The following is a 26776-nucleotide window of genomic DNA, read 5'->3' on the forward strand; positions in this document are numbered from 1 at the left end:
CTACTCGGCTGATCTTCGCTCCTTGGCGCATCATTCACAGCTTGGCTGTTGGTTCCTTCTCGTCTAGTCGTATGAGAGCCAAGGACGGCACTTGGCTCGGAGAGAGCTAAATGACTGATGTACAAGGTTTCTGAGGGGAGATACAAGGGGGGTCATCTAAGGGCGTCCCCCCTTGTACCCCAAGTGCAATCTAGATAAGCGCTACGACCAAAAACACGCACCAGAGCAAGGGGGGACCGCCTGGGGTAGCAGGATTCTAGACCGTCTGGAATCTCGCAAGCTTCGAGATGTTCGCCCGCACGACATGCTTGAACTCCATTACCCCATTACTCCGCACCCCACATCCCGGGACGGGTCGGCGAGATTTCCGGGGAGAAAGACAAAGAGGGTTAACGAGAGTCACTGGGTTTCAGTAGGAAGTGATTGACACTGGAGGGGAAAGACGTTGGAGCCGGACGGGGAGTACATAATGGCTTCGTCTTCCCCTCGAAAAAAACGGTTTCTCTTCTCCTCAAGGCACTCAACCGTCTTGACTGCCCTCCTCTCCTCTTCAGAGTCAGCTAGACACTGCTGCATCTTATTCTCAAGTCTTTGCATCATCAACATCATCTTGACACATCTCTGATTGTTCATGACCATGGCTACTACTGCATACGATGAAAAGACCGACGTTCGTCGCGACGTCGAACCTCAGATCTTTCAAGATGAGAACCCAGAGAAGCCTATCCCCAAGGTCGAAAAGGTTGATTACTCTGGCGCTCACGAGAAGACGGACCCCAAGGAGATTGCTCTCGTGAAAAAGCTTGACCGATGGATGATGGTGGGCCACCTTTGCGAGATATGCCTTGAGTTGGTTGCTTACATGTGTAGCCCATGCTTTGGAGCATGTACTGGCTCAACTATCTTGACCGAAATGCCATTGCCCTGGCTCGTCTCAATGACCTCGAGAAGGATCTCAACCTCAAGGGCACAGGTACACGATTCCCTTGCACAACTCCTTATCAGTGCTGTACTCACATGCATTCCCCTGTCTAGAATACCAAACCTGTGTTTCCATCCTGTTCGTCGGCTACATCCTCGCCCAGATCCCATCCAACATGTTCCTCACCCGAACGCGCCCCAGCCGCTACATGGTCAGTAACCAAGCCATCTGCTTGATAAAACACCCTCAGAAAACTAACCTAACTCAAAGGGCGTCATGATGATGCTCTGGGCCGTCGTCAGCGCTCTCACCGCCGTGGCCAAGGACTTCAAGGGCCTCCTCCTCACCCGCTTCTTCCTCGGTCTCACTGAAGCCCCGTACTACCCCGGCGCCGTCTACCTCCTCTCCATCTTCTACACCCGCAAGGAGGTCGCCACCCGCATCGCCATCCTCTACACCGGCAACATCCTGGCCACCGCCTTCGCGGGCCTCATCGCTGCGGGCATCTTCTACGGCATGGACGGCCTGGCCGGAATCGCTGGCTGGAAGTGGCTGTTTATCCTGCAGGGCGCCGTCACATTCGTCATTGCCGTCGTCGGTTACTTTGTGCTGCCTGATTTCCCGCAGACCACCTGGTGGCTGACGCAGGAGGAGCGTGACCTTGCGTACAACCGCATGGAGCTCGACACCGTCGGTAACAAGGGTGAGACCTCTACTTTGGAGGGCCTGCGACAGGCTGCTAAGGATCCCATGGTTTGGGTTTTCTGCTTCATGGGTTAGTGCTACCTTGTCCCCCCTTCCCACCAGAACTTGCTAACAACACATGTCAGCTCACCTACATCTGGCCGCCAACGGATTCAAGAACTTCGTACGTTAATTCTGAGCTCAAAAAACCAGGTTTCGTTGAGCTGACGTTGAAATTAGTTCCCCACCGTGGTCAAGACCCTCGGCTTCAACACCACCATCACCCTTGTCCTCACCTGCCCACCCTACCTCATCGCAGGCGCCAGCACCATTATCGTCTCGTATTCTTCCGGAAAATTCAATGAGAGGACGTGGCATATCACTGCATCCAAGGCCGTCGCCGTGATTGGCTTCGCCGCCGCCGCTGCCACCCTCAACACCGCCGGACGATACGTGTGCATGGTTATCTTTACTATTGGCACCTACGCCGTAAACAGTCTCATTCTCGGTTGGTGTGGCTCCGTCTGCGGCCAGACCAAGGAGAAGAAGGCCGTGGCTATCAGCATGGTGACCATGATCATGAACATCAGCTTCATCTGGACGCCCTACCTCTGGCCCTCTAGCGATGAGCCCCGCTACGCTATTGCCATGTCCAGCAGCGCCGCTTTTAGTATCGGTACCGCTGCGCTCGCCTGGGTGGCCAAGGTTATCATGATTAGGCGAAACCGCAAGCTCCGCAGCCAAGAGAGTGAGGCTACCGTCTTTTACGTGTACTAATCACGAAATCACGAATCTACGAAGATGGAATCAAGCGAAGAGGATGTTGGAGTGCGGAGGAATCCCTGGAGGGGCCATGGGGAGCTGGAAGATAGGACACTCCTTGACGTTATGTTGATATGAACCACTGGCAAGACGCCATCGACTGAGCTGTCGCCAACCAACAGTTTGTACAGTTGTACATAGCAAATCAAATCATTGGATTCAACAGCGCATACCAACCTCCTGAAGACCGTGCGCCCCCATCTGTGCATCGTCGTGCAGCCAACACACATCCCTGGGTATCACACCCTTACGGGGAATCCACCATGGAGGTTTGTTCACCATGCAGGTTGCAACCACTGTGGACCCGAATCTGTATGAAGGATCGTTCGAGACCCTGCTGTTCTAGAAGTGATCTTCCATTATACGTCGAGCCTATTGCGGGGAAGGTAGCATCAGAAGTCGGCGACCCCGAGACACCCCGGCATCTCAAGTCTTGGCTGTTGGGGAATACCACAGCGAGGAGATGCCATCCCCTGCTTCCACGGAGAAAGTGTTGCAACTTGTTGACCTACCAACCCCCCTTCTTATGGCATGACGTAGTGAAACCTCAACCAAACCCACCATCCCCCTTGGACCATGTTGGACAAAACTCCCCGTCTGCGGAGTCGGTGAGGGGTTCACCTTACCCGGTTGCTCCCGATGCAACCTCGCATCACGAAGTGCCGATCTCATTCGCTGCTCCCTTCCTATACCAGGCATCAATTAGTCAAGGGAACCTCTCAGCTGCTTCACTTAATCTCGCAAACCTGCAACTCTATCTCCATCCTTAACCCGTCTACCCATGTACTGTACGCATGTCTCACGGTCAGGCCGAAGTTACCCCAGAGAGTGAATCCCTGGGTCTGACAGCTTGCAGGTGTTACGTCACACCGAGATGGTTTTGAGTCTCAGGGATGTAGATCCAAATTGTGCCGTTGTTGTTGTTGTGTCGCCGGATAAGGCAGGTCTTCTTGCCATGAGGGTTGCTCGCTTCAGGTGTTCTTTCTACACGGGGGAGCAAATTTGCTGATGTTCACGCCTTCTCACGATCGTTGGCAAGTGTCAACACCAGGCCAGGTGACCTTTTAAAAGTGAGAGATGAGCTATCAGCAGTGAGGGTTCTTGTCATATTCGTAGGCACAGCGAACGTCGAATCCGGTGGTGCATGCTGATCATCAAGGTCTGTACCCTAATGCACGTTACTAAGCATGAATCTGACTGAGTTCCCCAGGTTCTCCCCGCTTTCACTATGTGGACCAAAACAAAGCCCGGTTCATCTCTGGGGGTGACTCCAGGGGCGGCACGACGGGTATGGCTTGCTTCAAGTTGGCATCGGGGATACACGGAAGGCGCAAGTGTTAGTGCTCTTCTACCCGAATACACCCTTGACGCGAGCCTTATCGTGTCCTATGTGTCGCGTATCCCGTTAGATTACGCGAAGATACTCTTGGGTATGAAATAACTCGGGTTGGCCAATCCACTACTGGCAGAGGCTCTTGGCAATACCGGACCTGCAACTTCCGGGCTCTGGCGCCGGAGGAGGACGGAGAGCGGCCGCCGTCGACAATGATATGGTTGGCCATAGCGTCGCCGGCGCTTGGGGGTCTCTGAGACGAGTCAGTCTGGACGACGTCCAGGCACCCTGTAGAACCCTACTCCGCGGACGTGGTATCTGCCGCATCTTTATCTGTTGGTGTGAGATTGCTCCTCCTGCAATCCCTTGTCTGGAACAAGATCTAGATGTTGAGTGAGACCTATTCCAAGGGGTAGTATTGGTCAGCGCCGACCTCCCACACGAAACTTTCAATAGTACCTCTGGCAAAGGCAATAGTTTAGGAAAGCATAAATAGTGGCGTGGACGAGGCGCCTTCCACGGTGCATGAACCCACCTTCCTGCCTGTTACATGAGGCTGATACGCGTGAACCACAGAGACCTAGATCTGGACCGTGGCGGGAGGATTCCTCCGGGGACTCTTCCGATAAAAGTGCGGGAGCGAATGTAAATATCTGAAGACGTTTTATGTCGTTGGGCTCATTATCTGGATCAAGATCGACAGCGGGGTCTGAGTCGGGGATCCCCATGCCACGAGCGCCCCCGTTTCCGTTGTTTGTGGAGTCTGGAGATGCAGGCAAGCCCGGGGAACATCTCTGGTACATCAGTGCGGGCGCAAGAACGCTGACTAGGGGTGTGTCAAGCCCACAGGGCGGAGATAGTGCCCCAGGTTGATGCGTAGACCCAATGGTGATCTGGGGACTGACAAATTGAGGGGGGTTTAATCCAGCAGTTGGGGAATAACCATCACAAGCGGGCGTTACGACGGGGGTTGAGAAACTGTACTTCCTCTTTCTAGCAGTGATCACGTCAGATAGTTAGTTGGAGGACGGAATCCATCGGAGGCGGTGGCTTGAACCATGTTGATGGTTGTCGTCCGTGGTCACTATCGTTGAAAGAGTCTCAGATTCCAGGGGCAAGGGAGATGCCTTTCGTCAGGGAGCCACGCAGCGAGGCCCTGCGTGGCATGGTTGGTGTTCATTGTGCCTTTGAGCCGTTGGGTCTGAGCTGAGAGCCCTGCATGTGTCTGGCAGACTTGTGGGCCCCTATTTGATATGAACCTGGTTGTAGTCACAGGGTTTGAGGCCAGCTTGCTGATCCATCAGTCCCGCCAAAGAGAGTCTCCAGTGAATAAGGGAAGCGATAGAGCCTGTGCTTCTCAGCCAGGCAGTCTCCTTTGTATAAAAAAGCCCACTGCACCACCACCAAACTGCCTTCCGGGAAGAGTTTAAGCCGCGTGCCTGGCACACCATACCTACTCACGGCTGGAGGCACCCCGATGCTTTCCTGAAGAAAAGATCAGGTGAGAAACCCCTTGATACCTACTATATATTTAATGCCTGCCTGACTTCGACGTAGATAGAGACGTCCAATTTTCCATCCGGGTCTCTCATATAAAACATCCCAACAGACAACACTACTTGGCCCTTATTGCGTTCGGCGATGATTTTTCTTTCCATAGTTAGCCTAGAATAGCCTACTACGCAATGCGAATATGAAATTGCATTATTTCCTTTCCCGCCCACGATCCTGAGTAGTTGCTGCTTTTACCTGAGCCGGTAGTAAATTCGTGAGCCAACATGACATGTGAATTACCAGTTCAGGTTTCGGCCCTCGATAACTAGTTTTCTTTTTAAGATTTGTCAAGGTATGTAATAAGACGATTCATGCATGTTGCACCTATTGAAGGGTATGTTGGCCGGGTTGAAAATGAGGCTGAGCTGACTGCAGCCTGATCTTCAAAACAAGGCTCTCGCATACTCACGCACATTCAAACTTCTGACTGTCAACCGCTATGTCGTTCGGGTACGCTATAGGCGACGTTATAGCCGTCTTGGGCCTGATAGGACGTGTCGCCATCGAGCTACGCAACTACAAGGATGCCCCCTCGCATTTCCAGCAGCTCCGTGTCGAGCTGGACCTTGTCCACAGCACGCTGCAACATGTGTTACGCCTAGAGCCAGAGAGCGAAGAGGAGCGTCAGACCTTGGATCAGATTCGGGCAATTGTAGTTCATTGCTCGCAGCCTCTACAAGGCATGGCCGACAAGATGCGGTCCAAAGAAGGCAGCCTCGGCCATTTCCGGACTACGAGAAGCCTATCCAGCATCGGAACAAGACTCCACTGGTCCATGGTGGCTCAGAGTGATGTAGACGCATTCAGGAAGACTATCATGTCTGAGATGGCAGCTATCAACATCCTCTTGAGCGTGCAGCAATTGTCCGCACGCCCCTCGACTGGTGGCTAGAGTCAAGAGCTAAAGTATTACAGGACTCGGGTCAAACACCTTGCATCACAATCACGCTGTATAGGGACCTCCCAGGCATCGGCAGTAGAGAGACACGCAAATGCCATCGCTGACCATGCCACGTCCATCTTGAGCATAGCATCAAGAACGCAAAGCACCATCGAGGTCCTGGCAGCCAACACAGCCATTCAGGCGGAGACGTCTTCAAGACAAGCAAAAGCCTTGGACCAAAACTTGAAGGCTATCGAGACCAACATCGATGACCTATCACGGAAAACTGGAAAGACTTCAGCAATGATCCAGCGTCATGTCAAGCGTCTCTTTCGCCTGATGCAAGACATCAAGGAAATGTTTACTCTGTGAGATTTCCCAGTCAAGTGTAGCACATTTTAGCACCTTAGCAACTAACTTGGTCATTCGATTTGCAAAATGCTCACAGGAAATGCGGGAGGCAATCGGTCGAAACACGTAGGTCTTCCTGACAATGCTGAAGAAGGTTGTTAACCATTGGATATAGCCGCATGCTTCTCGCCATCACTGGCCAGTTGAAACGTATCATGCGCGCTATCGAAGCTATCCCGCTGCATCTCACTCTTGATATCGTAAGGCTTGATGACGCTCACGGAGAGAGCTGGCCCCTACCGCTGCAGGCATGTCGCACTTGGAATGTGAGTCTTGTCTGTAGGAAATCACTCTTAAAAAATCAATAAGAATTAATCGCAGCAGGCATTTTGCGATATGCTTCGGCTCGTTGTATATGCCAATAAGAGGCCCGGAGCAGATTTTATCGTGCAGAACCGGTTCTCCATCATGATGGCACAAAACGGTATGGAACTTAATGAGAGAGTCTGGGGGACTTTCATAAAGCCTGGGCTTCACATCGAGCAGGCCATGGTTGTCTCACGAGCTGGCTGGGAAGCCGAGGAACTTACCACCAGTCAGAGGCGAGCGACCAGAAAACCATACGATCTTCTAGCTCAGTTAAGCCATCCAGGGCCGGGCTTCAACTATAATAAAGGCAAAATTATCAGAAAACCACCCATTGGTCCCCAGTTGCCCCCCATGCAACTCGAAGAGGAACCTGAAGCCTTCCGCAGGGTTAAGTTCTACCAGGCCTCACAGCCTATTGAAAACCTTGGAGACGCCCGATACCGATTGGACAAAGACGCCAGGGATCCAGCTGCGAATGCATTCTTTGGGTTTACGTGCCTCCAGGATGGGGAAGAGCGCGGCGACGCTGACTTGTTCCGAAGGGCAAAGCAGCACTTAGAAATCGCTGTCACATCAGGTAAAAGAACCCAACATACACAGTTTACGCTCGCCATGAAACCAGAACTGACACTAAGATACTATCTAGATACTTTGAACTTTGAAAATTGGTACCTTCTTGGTAGAGCATGCATCCGGTTGGGAGACTATAGAGAGGCCTATGAAGCTCTTCAGCAGGCTGCTTGGCGTGGAGGCCGGTGTCCCTCAGTCTGGAATACGATCGGGGTGTTATACTTCCAAACTAACCAATATTTCGGCTCACTAGATGCTCTCGCCAGAGCTAGTCGCTTACGTCCGAGACTGAGTGAGATCTGGTACAACCTGGGCGTTTTAGTAGGTCTCCCCATGCTGGTGTCCATCAAGGAACTGACACATATATAGTCCACCCACTGTTGTCAACCTAGTGATGCAGCAGACGCCTTTCAAAAGCGCATTGAATGTAATCCGGAATTGCTAGATTTTTACGCACAACTCCGATCTCTCAACAGCGTAATTTCAGGAATGTCAGCTCCTAATAGTCAAGTATCGAGTAATGACTTAATGACTTGATTGTCTATATGTATGATAGCCCGCTACGGATGCGTTACGATGGGGTCCCAGAAGCTGAAGGGGACAACCCCATACGTGAGAGGGGAATATTGGAAGAGGACGATTACAGCGACGATGACAGTGACTACGAGGATAGTGACTACGAGGACAGTGGCGGCGAGGGTGATGATTCCCGGACTCGGCCAGCTGAACCTTCTGTCTCGGAGCCGATGGCCTGACGTATTATTGGTTGTTGGAAGGGAAACTGTTATTGGATGATACCCGGGTAGTAGACGGATTAACGACTGGCAGGAGAGATGTGATGAGTGCAGTTGAGATGAGGATGGGGCTCGATGGGAGTTGATGGGCTCGGAGTTATAAAAACTTAACAAGGGAATGAGAATGAAAAGAAGAGATAACGAACAGAAATCCGAGGCATTCGAGATTGATCAGAGGCAAGAAGCTGCAAGGTCGGATCTGTGGTGGCTCGCTCATGGTGTCTTCCAGGCTCCCACACATCAAGCCCTCGCAGCTGCTAAGCCCTCCCAAGCCGCGCTTTCCTTCAATAACGCGATCCGGTGCTGCCCGGTTAGCTCAATCGGTAGAGCGTGAGACTCTTACGAGTACACAATCTCAAGGTTGCGGGTTCGACCCCCGCATCGGGCTATTCCTATAACATGATTGAGAATTTCTTTTTTGCTGGTTTGTTCTTTTTTTGCTGACCTTTGTTGAGGTGTGTGGGCTTGTCTTGTCTTTGTTTGGTCATGGGCGGCGGATTGGACATGATGGCCGAAGGTGTGAACTCGAGTGGTGATAAGGAACGACGGCGAAAGAATCGTCAGGCCTGACATTTTCTCTGCTATCTTTGACTTATTCATCCCTCTTTCTACGATCCATTCATTTTTAAGGGAACTTTCTGAGCCTTGCCGTTCTCGTGATACTCTTTAAGATCTGGTAAGGGGCACACAACTCAACGTTTGCCTCCAAAAGACCGTCCATTCCTACAGCCTTCAAAATGATGAAGCAGCAGAAAAACCTCCATAGCCGCCTCCGAAGTGTGTGGTTAGTTGCAGAGGTCCTGTCGTTCGGTTAGAATAGAATCACAAAAGAGTACTCATACTTTACGTTAATATTTTATATAATATTTCATGAGTTTATCCTAGTTTTATGTATTTATCACCCCATTTTCAGTAAATGTTTTTAAATCATTACCTAAATTCTCATAAGACAAACACTGTTCTGTCAAAAGGGCCAAGGATGCAGAGTGTCCAAATCCTTGATTCTATATCCAAGGCCGTCATGTCGCCGAACCTCTCACACTGTAATAGTCCAACAAAAACCTGTCTCGACTTGCCTCACGAGTTCTGTGGACATTCCCTCCCCCAACCGACCAAAGCCTGCTGATAACCTGCTGAAGCGTGGGCATACTGGGTGGCTGTTCTATGATGGCGGCTGAACAAGCACCGTGGAAGTTGGTGCCCAAAGCCCTGAACTGCAGCGATGTGATCAATGTACCGCATTCTCATTCTTGTTGTTGAATCGGCGGATGGCTACCTCGCGGTCAGAAACGCTCACCTGCACACCTCGCGTAAAGAAGCCAGGAGTTGCGCGGCGAAACAACGCTCTTGTCGGGTAGCTCCAACGTTGTGAGCATGCCACGACGAAGGCAGAGAAGGCGCATAAGTGGCGTGATGGTGGCTTGGGCAAAATCAGTCCCGTAATTGATCCTTTCGGTGTAGGCTTGGAACAGAAGTGGGTTGAGCAGAAACAACGGTTCAAACCCATTCTAGACAAAGGATATGTATTCCTGGCGGAGTTTCTGCCCACAGGGAGAGAGTGGCTCGCTGCCTTTTCCACTCCCGAGAGAGTCAAGACCGGGACCGAGGAGTCGCTCCATGCTGATCTTGCCGAGCTCGTCATTTAATTCGCCGCCAGCCTTGATGGCATCGCAGGCGTCTTCGTTGTAGAATATCTCAGGATCAGCGGGTTCCGCTGCAACATTGTATGTGAAAGGCCACTCGTGTCGCCAAATAAAGTTTAGAGGCCCCAAGAAGGCCCGGATATGATTCAAAAATGGCGTGGCTGAGATAATGCATAACACTTTAGGGTCGAGTTCCAGGGCGAGCTTGTTGGTCGTGGAGCAAGGGCTTTTCGCGGCGTGGCCCTTGTCATATTATATATATCACCCAGTCGAACTGTGCATTACGAACGAGAAAAAGACGATTCTTCTCTCCGAAAGTTCTAGGCAGATCGGAGGGGCAGGGGGGCATGGCGATTGTCGATATTCATGTGTTGTTGGTGGTCGTTGGTGGCATCCTCGTCGTTGGTGGGGAGGCTCTTTTGGTCGGCGATGTCAACTTCGTGGTTGAGAGCGCAACCTTCCTTGTCGATCTTGCCCGAAGCGTCACCGTCGAGCGTCTTCGCGTTCTTGCATCGAGCCATGCAGCGAATGGCGGCCGTGTAAGGTATGAGGAGGATCTTTCCAAGGATCTGTCGTCCTGCGTCCTTCGTGCGATATAGACTGTTCGTCGATCCACGCCTGAAGTTCCTTCGTGCCATCCAGTATGGAGTCCTTCAGACCTGGTTCAATGGGGTGCAATTTTGTGCCGTAACGCATCGCGACCTTGAAGTAGGAGTCGAACCAATTGATGAGCTCCTTGAGGATCTGATGACACACAGAGCCAGGGCAAAGAATGATGTTTGGCTTGATGTGTCTCTCGTGTTCGATGAACGCCAGATTCACCGCATTTGACACACGCTCGGTTCAATGACAGTGTAGCGGCGACGCCGTCCCGATTTGCAAGGTCTTGCCAATTCGCACAGGCCAGAGTGTGTAGTCGATTCAGATCTTCTTGTAGAAGGCCTCAAGATCCCTGCCATTGGGAAGAAATGTGCTCCTTAGATGACGTGTCATCCGCACAATCTCAAACGCGATATCATTGTGGTTCTTGTTGGACTCCTGCTCAGAGTCCTTCCTGGAGTCTTGTCGGAGCCTCTGTCGGGGCCCTCGCCGGGGTCTTCCCTGGCGCGTATGCCCGGGTTTCCTTACCGGCGGCTGCGTAGAGCACCTCTCGCAGGATTTGATGTTCCTCTCCCTTGGCGATTTGGTTCAATCCGACGGCCTTTGCATCAATCGAAGAAGACATTGCTGCCTCCAGGAATTTTGGGTCAGTCTCCAGGTACTTGTCATATTCCACGTTGAAGATCTACTTCAGCCAGCCCCTGAACGGGTTCAACTGGACTGGGTCAAGTGGCGTGTATACGATGTTCGAATGCTGCTTGAGCTCGGCGACAAAGCTGGCGGTCTGGTTCATCTGGGAAATGGCCTCCACAATGGAGTCATTCACGTGGTCGCCAAGAGTCAAGTCATCGTCCTTGATGCACTTGCCGTTGGCAGGAAGTTCCCCTCGATATGATTGTGGGAAGACCTTGAAGAAGTCGGAGACCGTCGCCATCTTGTCGAGCTGATCTTGTCGGGCGTCAAATCCTGCGCTTTGCAAGGTTGCCTCGAAGGTAGTGTCGTCGAGGCTGAATCTGACTGACGCTGGCAGATCAATGTTTGCCTTGGCAGCAATCACTTCTCCGTCAGTGATGAGGCCGAACCACTCGGCAGGCTTTGGTTTCGGGCTGGCCGGGTGGGTCTGCTGCCGTGATCGTCGATTCTTGAATGCTCGAAACACAACCATAGCAGCTTGCCAGCTGTTATGGCTGTGCCCCCACAAGTCGTTAGGCCCCTCTGCCACTGGATTGTTTGAGAACCTCTCTGGAAAGGAGGCCAAGAGTCGGTAGATGGTTGCAATGTGGGATCAGATGGCACCCAATACCCTCGAGGGTGGTAGAAGGTGCGCGGACAATAAGAACAAGTCCAGTGGTCATCTTGTCGAGCGTCGTCTTGTCTGTCGCCTTCTTGTCCGCCGTCCTCTTGCCTAGCAATGTTCCTGGCGTGGAATAGAGCAGTGCCTGCAACCTATGGAAGATATCGTTGACTTTGAGGGTGGCATGGATCATACCCGCGGCGGTTGGATGACCCCTTCTGTTGTCCGTGTAGATGCTGAAGAGGGGACAGGCCACTTTCGTCACTGCAGAGATGGTTAGCTCTTATTCGTTCGCAGTGAAACAAGGTGGACATACCATCGCGATCCAGCCATGTGTACAGCTCCAAAGTGGCCTTGAGTCCCACCAGACCAGCAACCCAGGGTTTAGAATCATGGGCGCCGTGGTTGAGAAATGTGACACCAGGCAGCCGATTGTCCACCATTTCGTGTTCGGCGATCTGTTTGGCAAGACGCTTGGTGAGAGAACGGACAGGTGGGCGAACGAAATCTGACAGTTCGCTAAAGGAAGGCAGCAGAGAATCGCGGTGCTGTGGCAGCCTCAACTGCCATTCCTCTTCCGTCAGCCTCTTTCTGCTGTCCTTCCGAGGGATTAGCCGAATGCTCAGTGGGCGTAGACCTCGGCGGGCGGGCGGGCGACAAAGCAGGGAGGTTCGTCAACAATCTGTCGTCATCTTCAGGTTGATCCTGCTCCTCGCAATCTGACTTAGGCGGCACACTTTCGCTGGGCGAAAGGGAAGCTTCTGTCCTTTGGACGATGAAGATTGCACGGCATGTGTATTGCTCTTCCTCCTCTTTGCTGGTGCTGACGACTTGGTGGGCCCGCGACGTTTAACTGGTTTCCGCGGCTGGGTTGCTTTCCGCGGCTGGGTTGCTTTCCGCGGCTGGGACTCTGGCGGTTGGCTTGACTCCGGCATCTGGGTCGTCTCCGGCGGTTGGGTCGACTCCCGTGGCTGGTGTGCAGATCCCGAGGGCTCGGCAGGCGACTTTGGGCGGTCCATCGCCCGGTAGCGATCAGGGGCGCGCTTGACGAGAATATGTGGTAGAACTAAGAGTCATTAGCCAAAGAAGAGCAGGGGATGGGCAAGAGGGTAAACAAGGGACGGAAGACTGACCGAGGCGTGAGGAGGAGCCAGGCCTGGTATGGATGAGTTGAAAACGATAGGTGCAAGGTTGTCAAGGTGCTACGTTGAAAAACGTCTCCATAAGTACGAGGCGCCTCTCCTCGGAGCGGGGGAGTCTGCTTACTGACATGAACAAACTGCCGAGACAGATGAAGGCTGCCCGCTGGAGCTCATCGAGAAAAAACCTCTTCTCGTGGATGCTGAGGATGTGGGTTTCGGCCTTCTCGGAACGCGCGATGACCTTGTCAAGAAGACAGTTGCGAAAGAGGAGGGAAGAAATGGTGATGCGCATCAAGAGGAAGAGGGAGAAGAGAATCAAGAGAGTGGAGAAGAGAGCCCGAGGTGAATAAGGGGAAATGGAGAGAAGAGGGAAACCGGAGTGAAGAGTGGGCGGTGCCGCCTGGAGAAATCGTTTGTTGCACAGTACTGCAAACGCATGCTGGTTGCCTGAAGCACGATCAAACTTGGTATCCACCGTTGGCACCCGCGCCTGCCTGTTTTCGAAGGGCAAACGGAACGACGTTCCGCTGCGGTGCCCGACTCCGGACTTTTGATGACCTTGGGCAAGTTTATGATGATTTTAACACATATGACTGAATAAGATTAGTTGATTTTACAAGAATTTTAAGTAGTTTTAGGCATAGGTAAATCTAAGAATCATCCAGGCACCCGCGTCGTCGAACGACAGAAGTCTGGTGTGAGCTCCAGGGTGGCACGTGACCCCTCTCACACAAGGAGCACAGTGCCCCATTTCCAGCTGAAGACTGAAATCGAGGCCATGCGTCCGTTCAATTCCAGCAACGGTGCCCTGCTCACCCCTGTTGGCAGATAAGTCGCGGCTCTGGTTTGCACCAATCTAACAAAAACCACAGTCACCGCGATCGGAGTGTTTCCTGCAACCGTTTTCCGCCGCCCTATTTCAAGAACAAGTGAGCAACCCTTCCTCCGACCCCAACCACTCTCGCCAATGTTCACCACACATCCCACGCCTTGGCAGACCATTTCGGCGTTCAAGTCCACGATTTTCCTGCAAATCCCAACGGCAAGAGTACCTGACAACCCAGAGGAGATACAGTCTTGAAAAGACACCGACGAGAACCTGAGCGTGATACGCATCATGTTCCAGACCATGCGAAGCTTCCCAAAACGTTTTTGCACCTTCGATCTCGACCCAGAGCAGCCCCATGAATACACCTGGGGCTTCCATCACGAAGACTGGACTCGTGCATCTGTGGTTTATTCGCAACACAAGCGACGTCGGTTCGCGAAGATGTCAGATGAGTTCAAGACCACTCGGCAGAACAGCAACACGCCATCCTGGCTTTGTCCCATACGAAGAACTCAGACGCAAAAAAGCTGCGAAGCAAGATTTGGTCAACCTTGTCGTCCGCCAGGACATGAAGAAATGAGGCGCGGATCAGTTTCCAGCACATGCCAACCTTCGAGGGCGACTAAGTTCTGGACCTTGCATCTTGCAAGCAACTTGTCGTCCTGCTCAACGATTTACCTCTTCATCCTCCTGCTTTTTCATCGTCGGCAAAGGGCAATATCGACTGTGCTGGCCGCTCTGGACGCAAGAGGGTGCACCAGGCATGACGAATGAACAGGCCATAAAAGCAGGAAACACGCAATGATGATGGAAAATATTAAATCAGAAAGCCATAGATTAGATAGAAGCCCAAACATAGTAAAATAGTTTCTTAATTGATACATAAGAGAATTCGGCGTAGGGCCGTGACGGTAGGGGAAAAACCTCAATCGGATACAAAACCCCTACAAAACTGTTGGACAAGATCAAAACCTCTTTGGTGGCAAGGGAGGAGCCCTAGTTGTTTTGCCGACGTAGCCCGTCCAGCTTGAAGCCTCCAGGCTGCAGCTTTTGGAAGATTGAGTCAGGGTCAAACTTTGCTGCGACTTGCTTCAAGAACCTCTTGTTTTTCTCCCCGTAGGAAGCAATTACGTCTTGTTCCAAGTGCGCGTAGTTCATATACTTGAACCGATGGTATCTGTCGCCTGCAAGCTTCCGGATGCCCTCGTTGAGCCTCCGATATGTGTTCAACACCTCGCGGTCGAGGGACTCATCATCCCATGCCATGGAGAGCATAATGTTGATGAGCGGCTCATCGGGGCCTTCAAGACCCATCGCATTCGCCGTGCCGTTGCGGGCAGCCCAGTTCCGCATGCCGGGAGTGATGATGTTGAAGTCGAGTCCAGCATCAACTCTCTTGGAGATATCTTCGGTCGTCTTGATCCAGAAGTCGACCACGGACTTGATCAGATCAATGTCAAATTCGATAGCTTGAGTCCAGCCGGCATTTCTGCGACCTCTGGAGTCGATTGCCTTGGCTTGTTCGTCAGAGAGATCAGAGTAATTTGCTAGTCGCAAGGTGTCGACAACACTCGGGATCGAACGAAAACTGTCGAAGACTGGCGGGTCTTGGACCGGCTCTGGATAGGCCATGAAAGTAACACCAACGACGGAACCGTTTTGGCGGGCAAAGTCCACATACAAGTGTGCCTTTCCGTCGGCGGGCAGTCTTCGTATATAGGTATCATAAGCGTCCCAGAGGTCATCGAATGTGTCTTGGGAATGAATCCGAAGACCACCCCACATGCCGTTGTAGTCATAAAGTTTGGTCGTAAGGCTGACGACAATGCCAAAGTTGTGGCCTCCACCGCCTCGAACCGCTCTAAAGAGATCTGGGTTGGATTTTGCGTTTGCAGTGACAAGTTCGCCGCTGGCGAGAACAATATCGAACGACTCGAGGTTATCCGCAGCCCAACCTCGGACACTAGCCAAATTTGACAGACCGCCTTCGTCAACCGTTAGCATATTGGGCTCATCGACTCGTTCGTCCTTAGTACTCACCACCAAAGGTAAAACCTGGAACGCCGACGCCAACATCCCGACCACCTACGGCGATTAATCCTTGGCCTTCGAGAAGCTTGAAGAGCGGGCCCCATCGGACACCCGGACCAACTATCAGGCTCCGGCGGTCTTGATGAATATTAACTTGGTTCAAGTTCACTAGATCAAATTGGAAACCCCCATCAATGCTTGATCCTCGAGAGTTGTAGGAATGACCGCCTCCTTTGATGGAGAATAGACAGCCAGCTCGTTTGACGTGAACAATTGCAGCCTGGACTTGTTCGGCCGACGTGGGCTGGAAGAAGCATGCTGGGTCTCTTGACCGCTGTTGTTCGCTCCAGTATGATTCCTGTGCCTTTGCATAGGCAGAGGAAGATGGACTAATGAGTTGCTCTGGGTACAGCTTGGCGACAGAAGAGCACTAAGGCTATTATTAGTACTGAACTGAAATAATGAAGGCACAAACTGAGACTTACTGCAGCCGTACATTCCCCCCTCGTGGACACTTCCGGGGAAGAGGCAAAGACGGCTGAAACAGCAACTGCCGCTAAACATAATGGCTTCATCTTCGGGGAGTTGATGGATACTTGGAGTATCGGGGCGTATCTTGAGTGTTCAAGGCGGGCTCATTTGTTTAGAGATGTGCATCTACTCTGATCCGACTGAGGCCTCATGTCTTTATACACATTCCATCATTCTCTGTAGAGCCATCTGCGGACCCGAGCAACCCGTTGTATTATGGTGCCCACTCAGCAATGACTTGTCCGCGGCCTCCGTGCAGGGGCCTTAATGTACCTGGGGAGCCTCAATTGAACTGCCGATCCGGCAACGCACAAATGCAAATCTTTCCGGGACAGCCGGAACTTAATTTCGACGTGTTAACAAACACGTCGCATTATTGACTACGAATCTCTCGAACGGTTCGGTATTAGCATCACGGGCTCCGCGGGCACGCCAAGACGCAGTCGAGTTGTGACGAAACGTCAAGACAGACGTTGAGCTCCACAGAGGACCTTGGACAGCTACCTACTCAACCGTCTGCCCGAGGGACCGAGTTATACTGTTTGCACCACTACCCTTCTAACGACAGATCGACTTACAAACTGCAACAAAGGTGGCGCGCACGGTGATTCTTGTTTCTCAAGATACGGTAGTTGCCAGACTTTGGCGGAATCGTGCTACAGCCCAAGCCAGTGGTGAGCAGAGTCTCGCCATCACCAACGACGCGTTCTCGCATCTTGTTCTGAACGAGCGACATTACTCAAAGAATTCCATGTACGAAAGGCACAAATTCATCCGAATGATCAAGCGGGAGAATCTTGTTCTTGTTTCAGCCGCGCCGATTGCCGACAGCACACGCGACATGGTCAGATACACCAAGCTCATCCGGGATCCCCGATATCTCTTTGAGAAGGACGATTAGATATCTCCTGGGGCCTGGTGCGGCGGCCGGTGCTGGGACGCCCTGGTCCGCGGTAGGCCGAACGGCAAAAGCTCAGTATATCGCATCTTCTTCCGAAGGACGAAAGATGTTTGGCCCGAATCCACATCCTTTAAGCCTCGAAATTCTTCAGAGCAAGAGTACCTTGATGCAGTGAGGGCCGGACGTCCCATTTTCCTGCTCAACCCTGGCCTCTTCGAAGCTTCCGCGAAGCAAACAAAGTACTCGGCCCATTTTTGGTCGTAGGCAATCCACATCATCCATCAGATAGCCATGATTCCATCACCAGATATCGGACAACGCCTGTCTCTACTCTCCAATGAAATCAACAACCACAAGCTGACTTCCCCGAGCATGCGTGTGGTGGCGTATATTCAGGGAAATGGTGCTAGAACAATCAAGAGGCACAAGAGAGGTCTGCCAACTTCACTCTAATCCGCTAAGTTAGCTCAAAGAGAAAGGCTGAACTCGCCAATGAAGACGGCCCCTTCACTCCCACGACTTCTGGTGTCATAAAAATGTCCAGGGTTAACAAAGACGACCCAACCGGCGGCCTCGATTAGCATTTTTCACTGACCCGGTATGGTCTATAGATTGGATTTCCATCGGACAACTTGAACCGGCTGCGGTTCATCATCTGGCAGTCACTAAAGTACGTCGGGGTGCTGGCAAAGGTAATCGAAAAGTACCACCACGGAGAACGCGTGCTTGTCTACACTAACAGCCCGCTCACGTCTTGGCAAGTTGCCACCCTTGCCTGTGAAACGATTGCAAGAAACTAACTTTACTGAAGCATGCTCAACGCCGTTATGACTGCGTCAAATATCCCCGCCATCTGTTGCTACTCTCTGGAACCTTCTATCTATTTGTTATGTAGTTTGCTAGGCTGTTTGCCTATGTGGCTTGCCGATGATGCCTGCCTGTGAATGCAAGCTAGGCCGCCTAGCTAGGGATCAGTTACAAATACCCGACCCAGCTACGGCTGTGACCTTGATCTCTCTCCTACACACACCATAATAAATAGAACAAGTCCATCCTTATGCCGCAGAAGAACAATGATTCGCTATCTGCCATTTTAATGATAAGAATATATAATACGGCGCCCTGCTCACATCGCTTTAGCTCAGCGCTTTCGGTGCCAACTTCCGCCACGCTTGCTCGACTGCCATCATCGTTGAGCCGCCACCAACTGTTCTTATACATATACAAGCCATGGGCAGGCTCTTTCGAGCTGAACAGAGCGAGCACGTCTATATAATCGATCTCCACCTGCAATTCTTATACGACTCTTTTCTGGAGGCATCGAATCTGGAGAAACACGCCCACACGCTGGCAACACAGGCCGATATTGATGTCCGGATCAAGGGTGACTACGACTTGTATGTGCATACGAGATCATGCGGAAGCTCTTCGGCCACCATGCCAGCAAGGATCCCCGACTCCGAGTGACATGGGACAAAAAGGACAACCCTCTTATTACTCGTGAGGGGCTGTTCTACTCTGCACTGGCCCAATTTTCCATGGAGAACCCAGATCACGTTCAACATCTGGAAACGAAGGGCAAAATCGCCCACATTACAGCATCTTGGAGCCCTGGGTCCGGGTTGACGAAGGAGCACGTTGATGGGCTTCTCCTGAGCCTGGGCGAGGCGGGCGTGAAGCTTTACAACTTTGTGCTGGATATCTTGGAGTGGAGCAAGCTTGAAGGAGAGGTGGTAGAGGAAGAAGAGACACAGAACTAAGCGGAACTTGAAGATGAGGATACAGGGTCGAATGGTGCGGACACGACCCAGTCTACCCTAACAAAACCAGGCAGCAGTCGTGAGAAGAATAGGAGAGACGTTGGCAAGTGGCAAATTTGAAGTGGTTCGGTGGTGGGAGGATCCTGGACTCTTTAGACCTAGAAGTCCTATCAGAAGCGTAAACTATCGTCAAGATTCTTCTGGTTCCTTTACTCTGCACAATATTTATATCTATTTCAGGAAACTTTCAAGTGGTGCTGAAGAGGCATGAATGTCCCGGTCTTCCAGGGTCCGGTCCAACTTGCGAAGACGCTTTCCCTTCAAGTGCCTGTTTGCCTAAAAGAGAGCTACAACGCGGTCGTAGGAGGACTCTTGCCATTGATTGGTTTAATGAGAGGCTGTGGCTCGTCAGAAAATTCACTACAACTGCTGTTCGTGGCTTCCACGATGAGTGAAGACAGCGGTACTTCTCTCGTCACGTGCGTACCACGTGAGTTCTTCGCGTCCCCAAGATTTGAAGGCTGGCAGGAAAGCTTCCTCGCAATAACATCTCTAGCTATCTCTTGAGCTTCGCATTGAAGACTCGGAATCCATTGTTTCATCAACCCTTTCCAGCCATTCATCAAACTGCCGCTCCGCAGACCCCACACCCATCGCTTTCACTGTCGCCCCATGCCCGCCTGGTCTGCCAAGACCTCGAGTTGCTGCTTCAGGATCCTAGAAGCCCGCCAGCTGGCGCCGCCGATAACGATTCCTCCCAGCCTGGTCGATGCTGGGATACACCCGAACGCATTCTCCCGCCATCCCCTGCCATTTCTGCACTACTTCAAGCTGGCCACACGAGGCAGATCGCGTGCAGATGTGAACCACCCACGACGTGCCGTGAACGGCAGGCAACAATCGATCAAGACTCCCGCTATTCCCAACACCCTCTTGTTTGATGCCGTCAGCCTCGAGGTCAACTCTGCGTTGATTCATAGGCGGCATCGATACTTTCTCGACTCACCACTCACATCGTCGTCTGTCCCCCCTCCCCACACCGCGTTTCCATTGCTCTTTACATGGGTCAGTTCCAACATATTGGCACTGGTGTGACTCCAACGGCAAATCACACGCTCCAACCTCAGCCCCAGTTCGTCAGCCCATCAAAAGAGTCCTCCTCGGTGGCAAACCACCTTCGTCAATACCGGTAGGCTCGGCTTCTGAGCCGAAAGCCCCTCGGATCAGTAGTGTCCAAGTCACCAATGGCTCTCCGCGCCCGACCGGGGTACTGTTTCTCCATCCTCGCTCTGGCACACTACTCAGCAGTATCCAACCACATGCACTGACGGTGTAGCCTGTAGGCGCGTTGAGCGGGTCGCCTGTTGCTTTGGAGATCCCCGACTCGGAGCCAGCTGCGGAAACTGACTAGGACCTGGAGTCTGCCGCAGATGTCAATCCCAGCGACGTTGCCACCAACAACGAGGTCGATTTCGACTATGAGAGACGTTTTGGGGAATATTTTACCCCGATTTACTGTTCTCTGAGGAAATTGACCCTAGAACCATCCGCTGGCCACGCCGCAGAGCAAGACGCCGTACGCAGTCTCGACCACAGTACTGGCTTGTTGCATCTGACGACTCTGGTTTGCAGATGCTGCCCAACGTCCATGTGGAGGAACACGGGGACGATGAGTGGGCTCTCCCCTCGTCGTGCGTGTCTGTTGATGACGAAAACGATCTTTCCATCCACGCACAGGGAGCTCAGCCGACGAAGATGACCCGCTCGCAGTGGAGGAAGAGGCGGTTAACGCTATGGACATTGGCAAAAGCGTTGCAAGGCGTCCGAAGGGTGTGAGCGTGGCTCGCCTAAGGAACACGCCAGCGCCAGCGCTGGAGACGGCAACGTCGTTGTCAATGGCGGTCGTTTTTTTTCGCCCCCCTCTGAAGCCAGAGTTCGGCAATGCCGGGTCCGGGATCTCCAAAGTTCTTTACCAGTCGTGGATTGATCAAACAAAATTCTTTCAGATCCTCGAACGAACTCGTGAGGCTTGGCAGAATGACCACGAGGCACGACACATGGCATATCATGGCGCTCTTGTCAAGGACATATTCGGCCAGGACGACTGCTATTCTGGTATTTTCCGTGCATTCCCAGATGTTGACTTGAGCCCAGCATTACAGATCGTCCTCTCGTGGGGAAGTCGTACCCGGAGGGACAGCAGGGGTTTTGTTTCGTCGTATATGATGAAGTTCAGCAAGGGGGGAAGAACTGGGAGAAGTCGGTCAGATTGATGCTGGATGTTGCCGAACATGAGTAGATGGATTTCATGACCAATGCTACCGACTTCCATTCGCTATGCGACTGGGAGCACTGTAGCAACCCATACCACCAAACTCTGGCTTCCCACTCTCGAACGACCATCAAACGACCATGCTTCAACGACGCTTACGACCAGGTGAAGCAAGGGCTCGCGATTCCCCATCACTGTTCGGTTCACGACCCCCCATGCCTTCTGCAGAGTTCAATTGCATCGACTGAGGAAAGATTACTCAAGGAATAACCCACCTCAGCCTAACATTCGCAATTTGAGAAACGCGAACGCGATCATGGTCCCCACCACGGTTCATCAGTGGATTGGGAACAAGCGGCAGGTGGAGAAGTGTTCCAGCCGCCTTCGATCGAAATTGATGATGTGCCCGTGGTGGAACTCCCCCAGGAAATGAAGTTGTTCCAGAAGAACTTCACAGAGTCGGTAAAGGCGTTTATGATCCAGCACACGAGGCCGGCGCTATAGCGTATTTGGGATTGGTTGAAGGCGCATGCTGTGACGGGGGGCAGGTATGTAGTGTGATGGGGTTCAAACTGGGTTATATTGCGAAACTGGGATGGGATGGGTTCACGTGGAGTCATGGGGTTTCTTTCGGGTTCAAGTCCCTTTGTCACTGGGTGGGTCAATGATTCTGACAGCTGTGGGTGATAGAAATAGGTAGGATGAGATTCTTCGGGAGTTTTTGCCAATTGGGACATGACGCGGTAATGGGCTTAATCAATTCATCAATTAGGTTTGTCAAGATTCCTCTTCTGCATCCTTGTTGTGTCCCGGAAAGCCTCCTCGGTAGTGTAGCATCAAGGCGCATCGTCTCGCTCTCCCCGGTCCATAAAGCTGTACGATCTTCTGGCTCAGTTAAGCCATCAAGGGCCAGGCTTCCTATCATAAAGAACACATTGTCAACACATCATTTTGAAGAGTCTCAAGGGTTCAGACTGCATTGACGTCCGTAGCTAGACAGACAAGTCAAGAGATAAACGAGACACCAAAAGGTTGAAGAGGGTTACCGAATTCATCTCAAATATCATAAGGAAATTAAATCAAATTAGAATAAAAGTATAAAAATTAAATCATAATATTAATAATACCTTAGCTCTTGTTTATTTATTCTTATAACATCTTACTTATCATCTTTAGGAGAGGTTGAGCCAATGTATTTACACATGTCGTGTCTTCTTTTTGCCTTGACCCGGGTGCTAGCCCTCGACGCTAAGCTTGGCGAGGTAGTGTGCACTCTGGGGAGACAAGACTGGGATTGCAAATCCCACCAAGCTTGTGCAGTATGAAACTCGAAAGGGCACAGCCTGCTTTGGAAAACTTGGCCAATGGCTTTAGCGATTGCTGCTGTTGAAACACTGAGAGTGATTGGTTGAGAAAGTGAGGCGAGGGCTGCAAGTATGCCTTGGTGGCTGAGCGACATCAGGCTGAGAAGTCATCAACCGAGGGAGGGGTTTTCTCTCATTATCAACATTTTTCTCCCTCACTTCAACCTCAGGACACACCGAAATCATGGCAGAACCTATCTCTTTGATTGCCTCCGTGGCCGGCCTGCTTGATGTTTCCCTCCGCTCGTCCAAAGCCCTCCATAGTTTGCAGTCCCAGCTGAGGAACGCACCCAACTTGATTCGGGCTCTGTCCAATGAAGTTGAAGATCTCAAGGCAGTTTTGGCTCGGGTTGAAGACACAGCAAAGGCTTCAAAGGCCAGCGGCCAGCATGTCCCAAACATCGCGGCCACCGTAATCGATCTTGAAGCGCAACTGCTGAAGGCAAAAGTCATCTTGGCTGATCTGGAGACCTTGACCAAGAAACTCGCAGCGGAAAAGCCAACATTGAAGAGAATCAAGTGGTGTTTGAAGCAGTCTCAGGCTTCAGAACTGCAGACTGACCTCAAAGAAGTACGGACCAAAATCAACGAGCTTCTCGTGGCGCACAACAGGCAAGTAGTCCAATTCCGAGCGGCTGTATACTCCATGACTAACTCACGACGTAGCTGCATTTCGAATCGGATTCATCTGGAAGTTTGTGATGTTCGTCTTGAGACGCAGAGGCATCAAAGCGCCGTCATCCAGAGGCTAGACGCGAGCTCGCAGGCGACAAGCAACCAGCTGATTTCGGCTCAGCAAACCATCAACCAGAATCACGCATATATGGTTGCAGCACTTCAGACCCTTCAAACAAAGACACCAGACCTGCCACCAGGATGGCACCAGACTGTCCTCGATCAGCTTTCTGCCATCCGTGAGGAAACCAAAGCCAACCGAACGCCGGCTGTGATGAAAGGGGACACAACGCAAGGCCCTTTTGTTGCGCAAAAGAATCCAGCAGAGACGAAAACCCACCCAGTCACAGGTCAAAGCGAGTCTGCATTCCCTCCAGGGTTCATGAATTCTTCGTTCTTTATCACGCTGGGGATGATGAAGTCCGGGTGCCAATCCAGTTGCCCATGCAGATGCCACTCTCCAAGGCCAAGTCTCTCTTGGAGGCTGCCTAGAGTACTTGACGCATTCATAGGGTCTCTTTTCATCGGTTATACGAATAGTCCTATGGCGCCCTCGAGTTGCAACTTGAAAGAGTGCTCCAAGGCCCGATCCATCAGACTCAGGCTTGCATACAGCTTTCCACTTTGGTTCCTCAACCACACCGTCCACATGCTCATCGAGGCATCGACAGCAAGACCCTTCACTCTTGCCCTCGTGTCATACCGTCGGATCGGATATATGGTTTCAGATAAAAATATTCTTTTCCAGGTCAGCCGTGGAAGTCTCTCTGGGGTGCGAAAAATTCTTCAGACCAATCGGGCAGCCTTACTCGATACTGCTTGGGATGGCCGCACGGTCTTGTTGGCGGCTCTACGGGGAGAGGGTTCCTGGGAGCACAAGCTTGAGACGATTAAACTGCTCCTCCAAGCCGGTGCAGACCCTGACCAAGAGGATGATTACGGAAACTCAATGCGGCTTGAGATGGCCAGACGGATCACAAAATCTCCAGGCCGATATCATCAGCTGCAAGAGCTCTTTCCAATGTCCAAAAGTGCTGACATGCTTGAGCTGACATTTCTTCACAAGATCATCGTAGGCCAATGTCACGTTGACCTTGCCACGACGTTGCAAAGCCGAAGTCCAGATATTCTTGCTCAGATTGATGTGCCAGATATCATCGGGGAGACTCCGCTGATGTACGCCGTCCAGCGGGGCCATGTGGACCAAGTCAAGGCTCTGATCGACGCTGGCGCGGCCGTCAACATCAAGAAGAAGACTGGAGGCTCGGCCTTGAGTCGCGCAGCAAAACCGGAAATTGCGGATCTGCTTATCAGGGCCGGCGCGGATGTTCACGCAACAAACAGAGATGGTATGACCGCCCTTCACGTATCAGCTCAAAACAATCGGACGAAAGTGATCGAAACGCTACTATCCGCGGGTGCTAGGGTCGATGCTCGGATTTTTTCTACTGGGTCAACACCTCTCCACTACGCTGCGCAATATAACCGCCCCGATGCAGCTCGACTGCTGTCTAGACGCGGCGGAGATATTGACGCGAAGGACAGCTTTGGAAGATCACCTCTGAATGTCGCCATAAAGTTTAACTCTCACAACACGATCGCTGCTCTGCTCGAGTTAGGAGCTGATCACCTCCTCCAAGATCATGGCACACTTTTCCTTTACCATGCAGCTAGATATGGGGATAAGAAGACTTTGAGAATATTGCCGAGTTTTGAACTTGGAGGTATTGATATCAGCGCCGTCAACCAATATGGACGGACGCCGTCGGAGGAGTTTGAACGGCGCTCCAAGATTTCAAGCAGTCTTCGATCAGCGTTCCATTCGTTACTCGAGGTCGTCAGTCGGAACCAATCGAGTGAGGATACTTCGGAGGGCCAGCGTGGCTCTGACGACGAGACATTCGTCGACGCGGCTGAGTTTCTATATGACGGAGACTCGTAGAATTAACAAAAAGCAGGACGACCTTTCAGTGAGGTCCCTTGGACTTAACCTTGAGGGTGGTTGGTGTTACTGAGTCTAGGCTTACCTAGGGGAAGGGGTATATAGGGTTTATTTCTTCTTCTTTTTTTCTTTGTTCTCAGATTTCCCTACATTTTTGTCGGTAACATGAGCACAACCTGGTGTATTACGTTTACCGCGAATCAACCATCAGAACTCTTGCGTCACCACAGCCGTGGATGTTCCTCTCCAGGGTTGTGATTTCCGAAGTAAAGCCTCGGATTCCCAAAGTAGTGCTCTTTGTCGCCACTCTGACCTACCCTAACCCTCCTACGTATTCCCGTCTGACCACTCAGAGTCTTCGAGTAGAACCTGGGGTAGCGTGACAGGGGACGAAGTCATCCGCAACCCTCTCCGACATGTTACCGACCAAGATCGACGTGGCAACCCCTGGCCAGTCCAATAGATGCTGCATCAGTCACACTCCCTCGCCAAGTTCCTTGCTGCATTCCTTCAAGAAAAATGAGGGGTTCTCGGCCGGGAACACGGGGTTGACAGGAGTCCGTCCGTCGAAGCTCCGCGGTGGTGTGTTGAAGTCGGCGGATGCCATGTCCGAGAATGCGTTGTAGTTGATTTCCGCTCCGCGTCGTGAGAGTCAGAAACGGGAGGTTTTACGAAGCCAAGTCCGCATCGTTGTGTGTGTGTCGATGCAGGGATATCGACCAACTACGAGATTAAGAATGGGGCGGAGGTTTTGCGTATTGGGACAACTCACGCGATGCTGATGTTGAACGGAGCAATTATCAAGCCCGGATACCGTTCAAGATTCGCGAGCGGTTGCGAATTCCCATAATGAAGACACCGAGTTGCGCTATTTGATCATCGCCAATCGTTTACCGCATTCCTAAGCGATGCGGGAAGTCGAACCGACAGGCTAAAAGCGGGTAATCTACTCTGTACAATGGAATCTCTAAATAGAAGAACATCTTCATGATTGAATAGAAAACACGCGTATTGGCCCGCGGGTTCGGGAAACGGGTCTCTCAAAGAGTCCGACGTCGACAACATCAATTAAAGAACGGTGGGCCATGGGGAGACACATGGCGATTAAGCTCATGGCATCACGAACAGTGGTGCCACCCGACCCTCCAGGGCGACGCTATGTGGTGATCTTTCTGGTCACCCGGCCAGGGGGTCCCCAGCCCATTGGTCGCTCCTCAGCCCTGCTCGTCAACCCTGGCTTTTAGCGCCTGGTGGACACGACTGAAGGGGGGCCAGATCTGTCCGAGGACCTCCAAGTCCCCCGAATTTTGGCGTCTGCGGATTTCGGTTCTTCTTTGCCCGACTTGCGCACAGTGTGTAAGCGGACATCGCGATATTCCCCTCAAGCAAGGCCAAGCAAGGGGTGTGGGTATCTGAAGAGGTATTAAACCATGCAATTCCCTTTGTATATAGAACTGGTAGGAAGGACTGTCATTATCGATCGTATACTATCATCCAAGCCTCCTCTCCT

General features: G+C 51.9%; 7 protein-coding genes across 7 annotated transcripts; 5 read left to right on the forward strand and 2 right to left on the reverse strand.

Moving 5' to 3' along the window:
• Positions 1-637: 637 nt before the first annotated feature.
• Positions 638-2383, forward strand: MRS44_008537 (uncharacterized protein; the record flags this gene model as incomplete). Its single annotated transcript, XM_046276276.2, has 6 exons — positions 638-820; positions 871-973; positions 1036-1133; positions 1193-1697; positions 1753-1790; positions 1847-2383. 6 exons carry the CDS (start codon positions 638-640, stop codon positions 2381-2383), a joined length of 1464 nt encoding a protein of 487 aa, XP_046131987.2.
• Positions 2384-5754: 3371 nt separating this feature from the next.
• On the forward strand, positions 5755-8243 carry MRS44_008538 (uncharacterized protein; the record flags this gene model as incomplete). Its single annotated transcript, XM_065620969.1, has 6 exons — positions 5755-6179; positions 6231-6566; positions 6725-6875; positions 6934-7495; positions 7565-7586; positions 8045-8243. The coding sequence occupies 6 exons, from the start codon at positions 5755-5757 to the stop codon at positions 8241-8243; spliced, it is 1695 nt and encodes a 564-aa protein (XP_065477041.1).
• Positions 8244-10245: 2002 nt separating this feature from the next.
• MRS44_008539 (uncharacterized protein) lies at positions 10246-14168 on the reverse strand (the record flags this gene model as incomplete). The annotated part of the gene is made up of 10 exons (XM_065620970.1): positions 10246-10502; positions 11054-11210; positions 11268-11767; positions 11829-12083; positions 12136-12338; positions 12648-12885; positions 12953-12975; positions 13090-13519; positions 13703-13779; positions 14014-14168. The coding sequence occupies 10 exons, from the start codon at positions 14166-14168 to the stop codon at positions 10246-10248; spliced, it is 2295 nt and encodes a 764-aa protein (XP_065477042.1).
• A 618-nt stretch (positions 14169-14786) lies between these two features.
• Positions 14787-15794, reverse strand: MRS44_008540 (uncharacterized protein; the record flags this gene model as incomplete). The annotated part of the gene is made up of 1 exon (XM_046279494.2): positions 14787-15794. The coding sequence occupies one exon, from the start codon at positions 15792-15794 to the stop codon at positions 14787-14789; it is 1008 nt and encodes a 335-aa protein (XP_046131992.2).
• Positions 15795-18483: 2689 nt separating this feature from the next.
• On the forward strand, positions 18484-19013 carry MRS44_008541 (uncharacterized protein; the record flags this gene model as incomplete). The annotated part of the gene is made up of 2 exons (XM_046281185.2): positions 18484-18650; positions 18698-19013. The coding sequence occupies 2 exons, from the start codon at positions 18484-18486 to the stop codon at positions 19011-19013; spliced, it is 483 nt and encodes a 160-aa protein (XP_046131993.2).
• Positions 19014-19460: 447 nt separating this feature from the next.
• On the forward strand, positions 19461-21286 carry MRS44_008542 (uncharacterized protein; the record flags this gene model as incomplete). The annotated part of the gene is made up of 5 exons (XM_065620971.1): positions 19461-19492; positions 19655-20078; positions 20425-20589; positions 20646-20704; positions 20755-21286. 5 exons carry the CDS (start codon positions 19461-19463, stop codon positions 21284-21286), a joined length of 1212 nt encoding a protein of 403 aa, XP_065477043.1.
• A 1547-nt stretch (positions 21287-22833) lies between these two features.
• On the forward strand, positions 22834-25266 carry MRS44_008543 (uncharacterized protein; the record flags this gene model as incomplete). Its single annotated transcript, XM_065620972.1, has 1 exon — positions 22834-25266. One exon carries the CDS (start codon positions 22834-22836, stop codon positions 25264-25266), a length of 2433 nt encoding a protein of 810 aa, XP_065477044.1.
• Positions 25267-26776: the final 1510 nt, after the last annotated feature.

The sequence above is a fragment of the Fusarium solani genome, assembly GCF_023522795.1.
Source record: "Fusarium solani strain SB1 chromosome Unknown bctg00000005, whole genome shotgun sequence".
NCBI lineage: Eukaryota > Fungi > Ascomycota > Sordariomycetes > Hypocreales > Nectriaceae > Fusarium > Fusarium solani.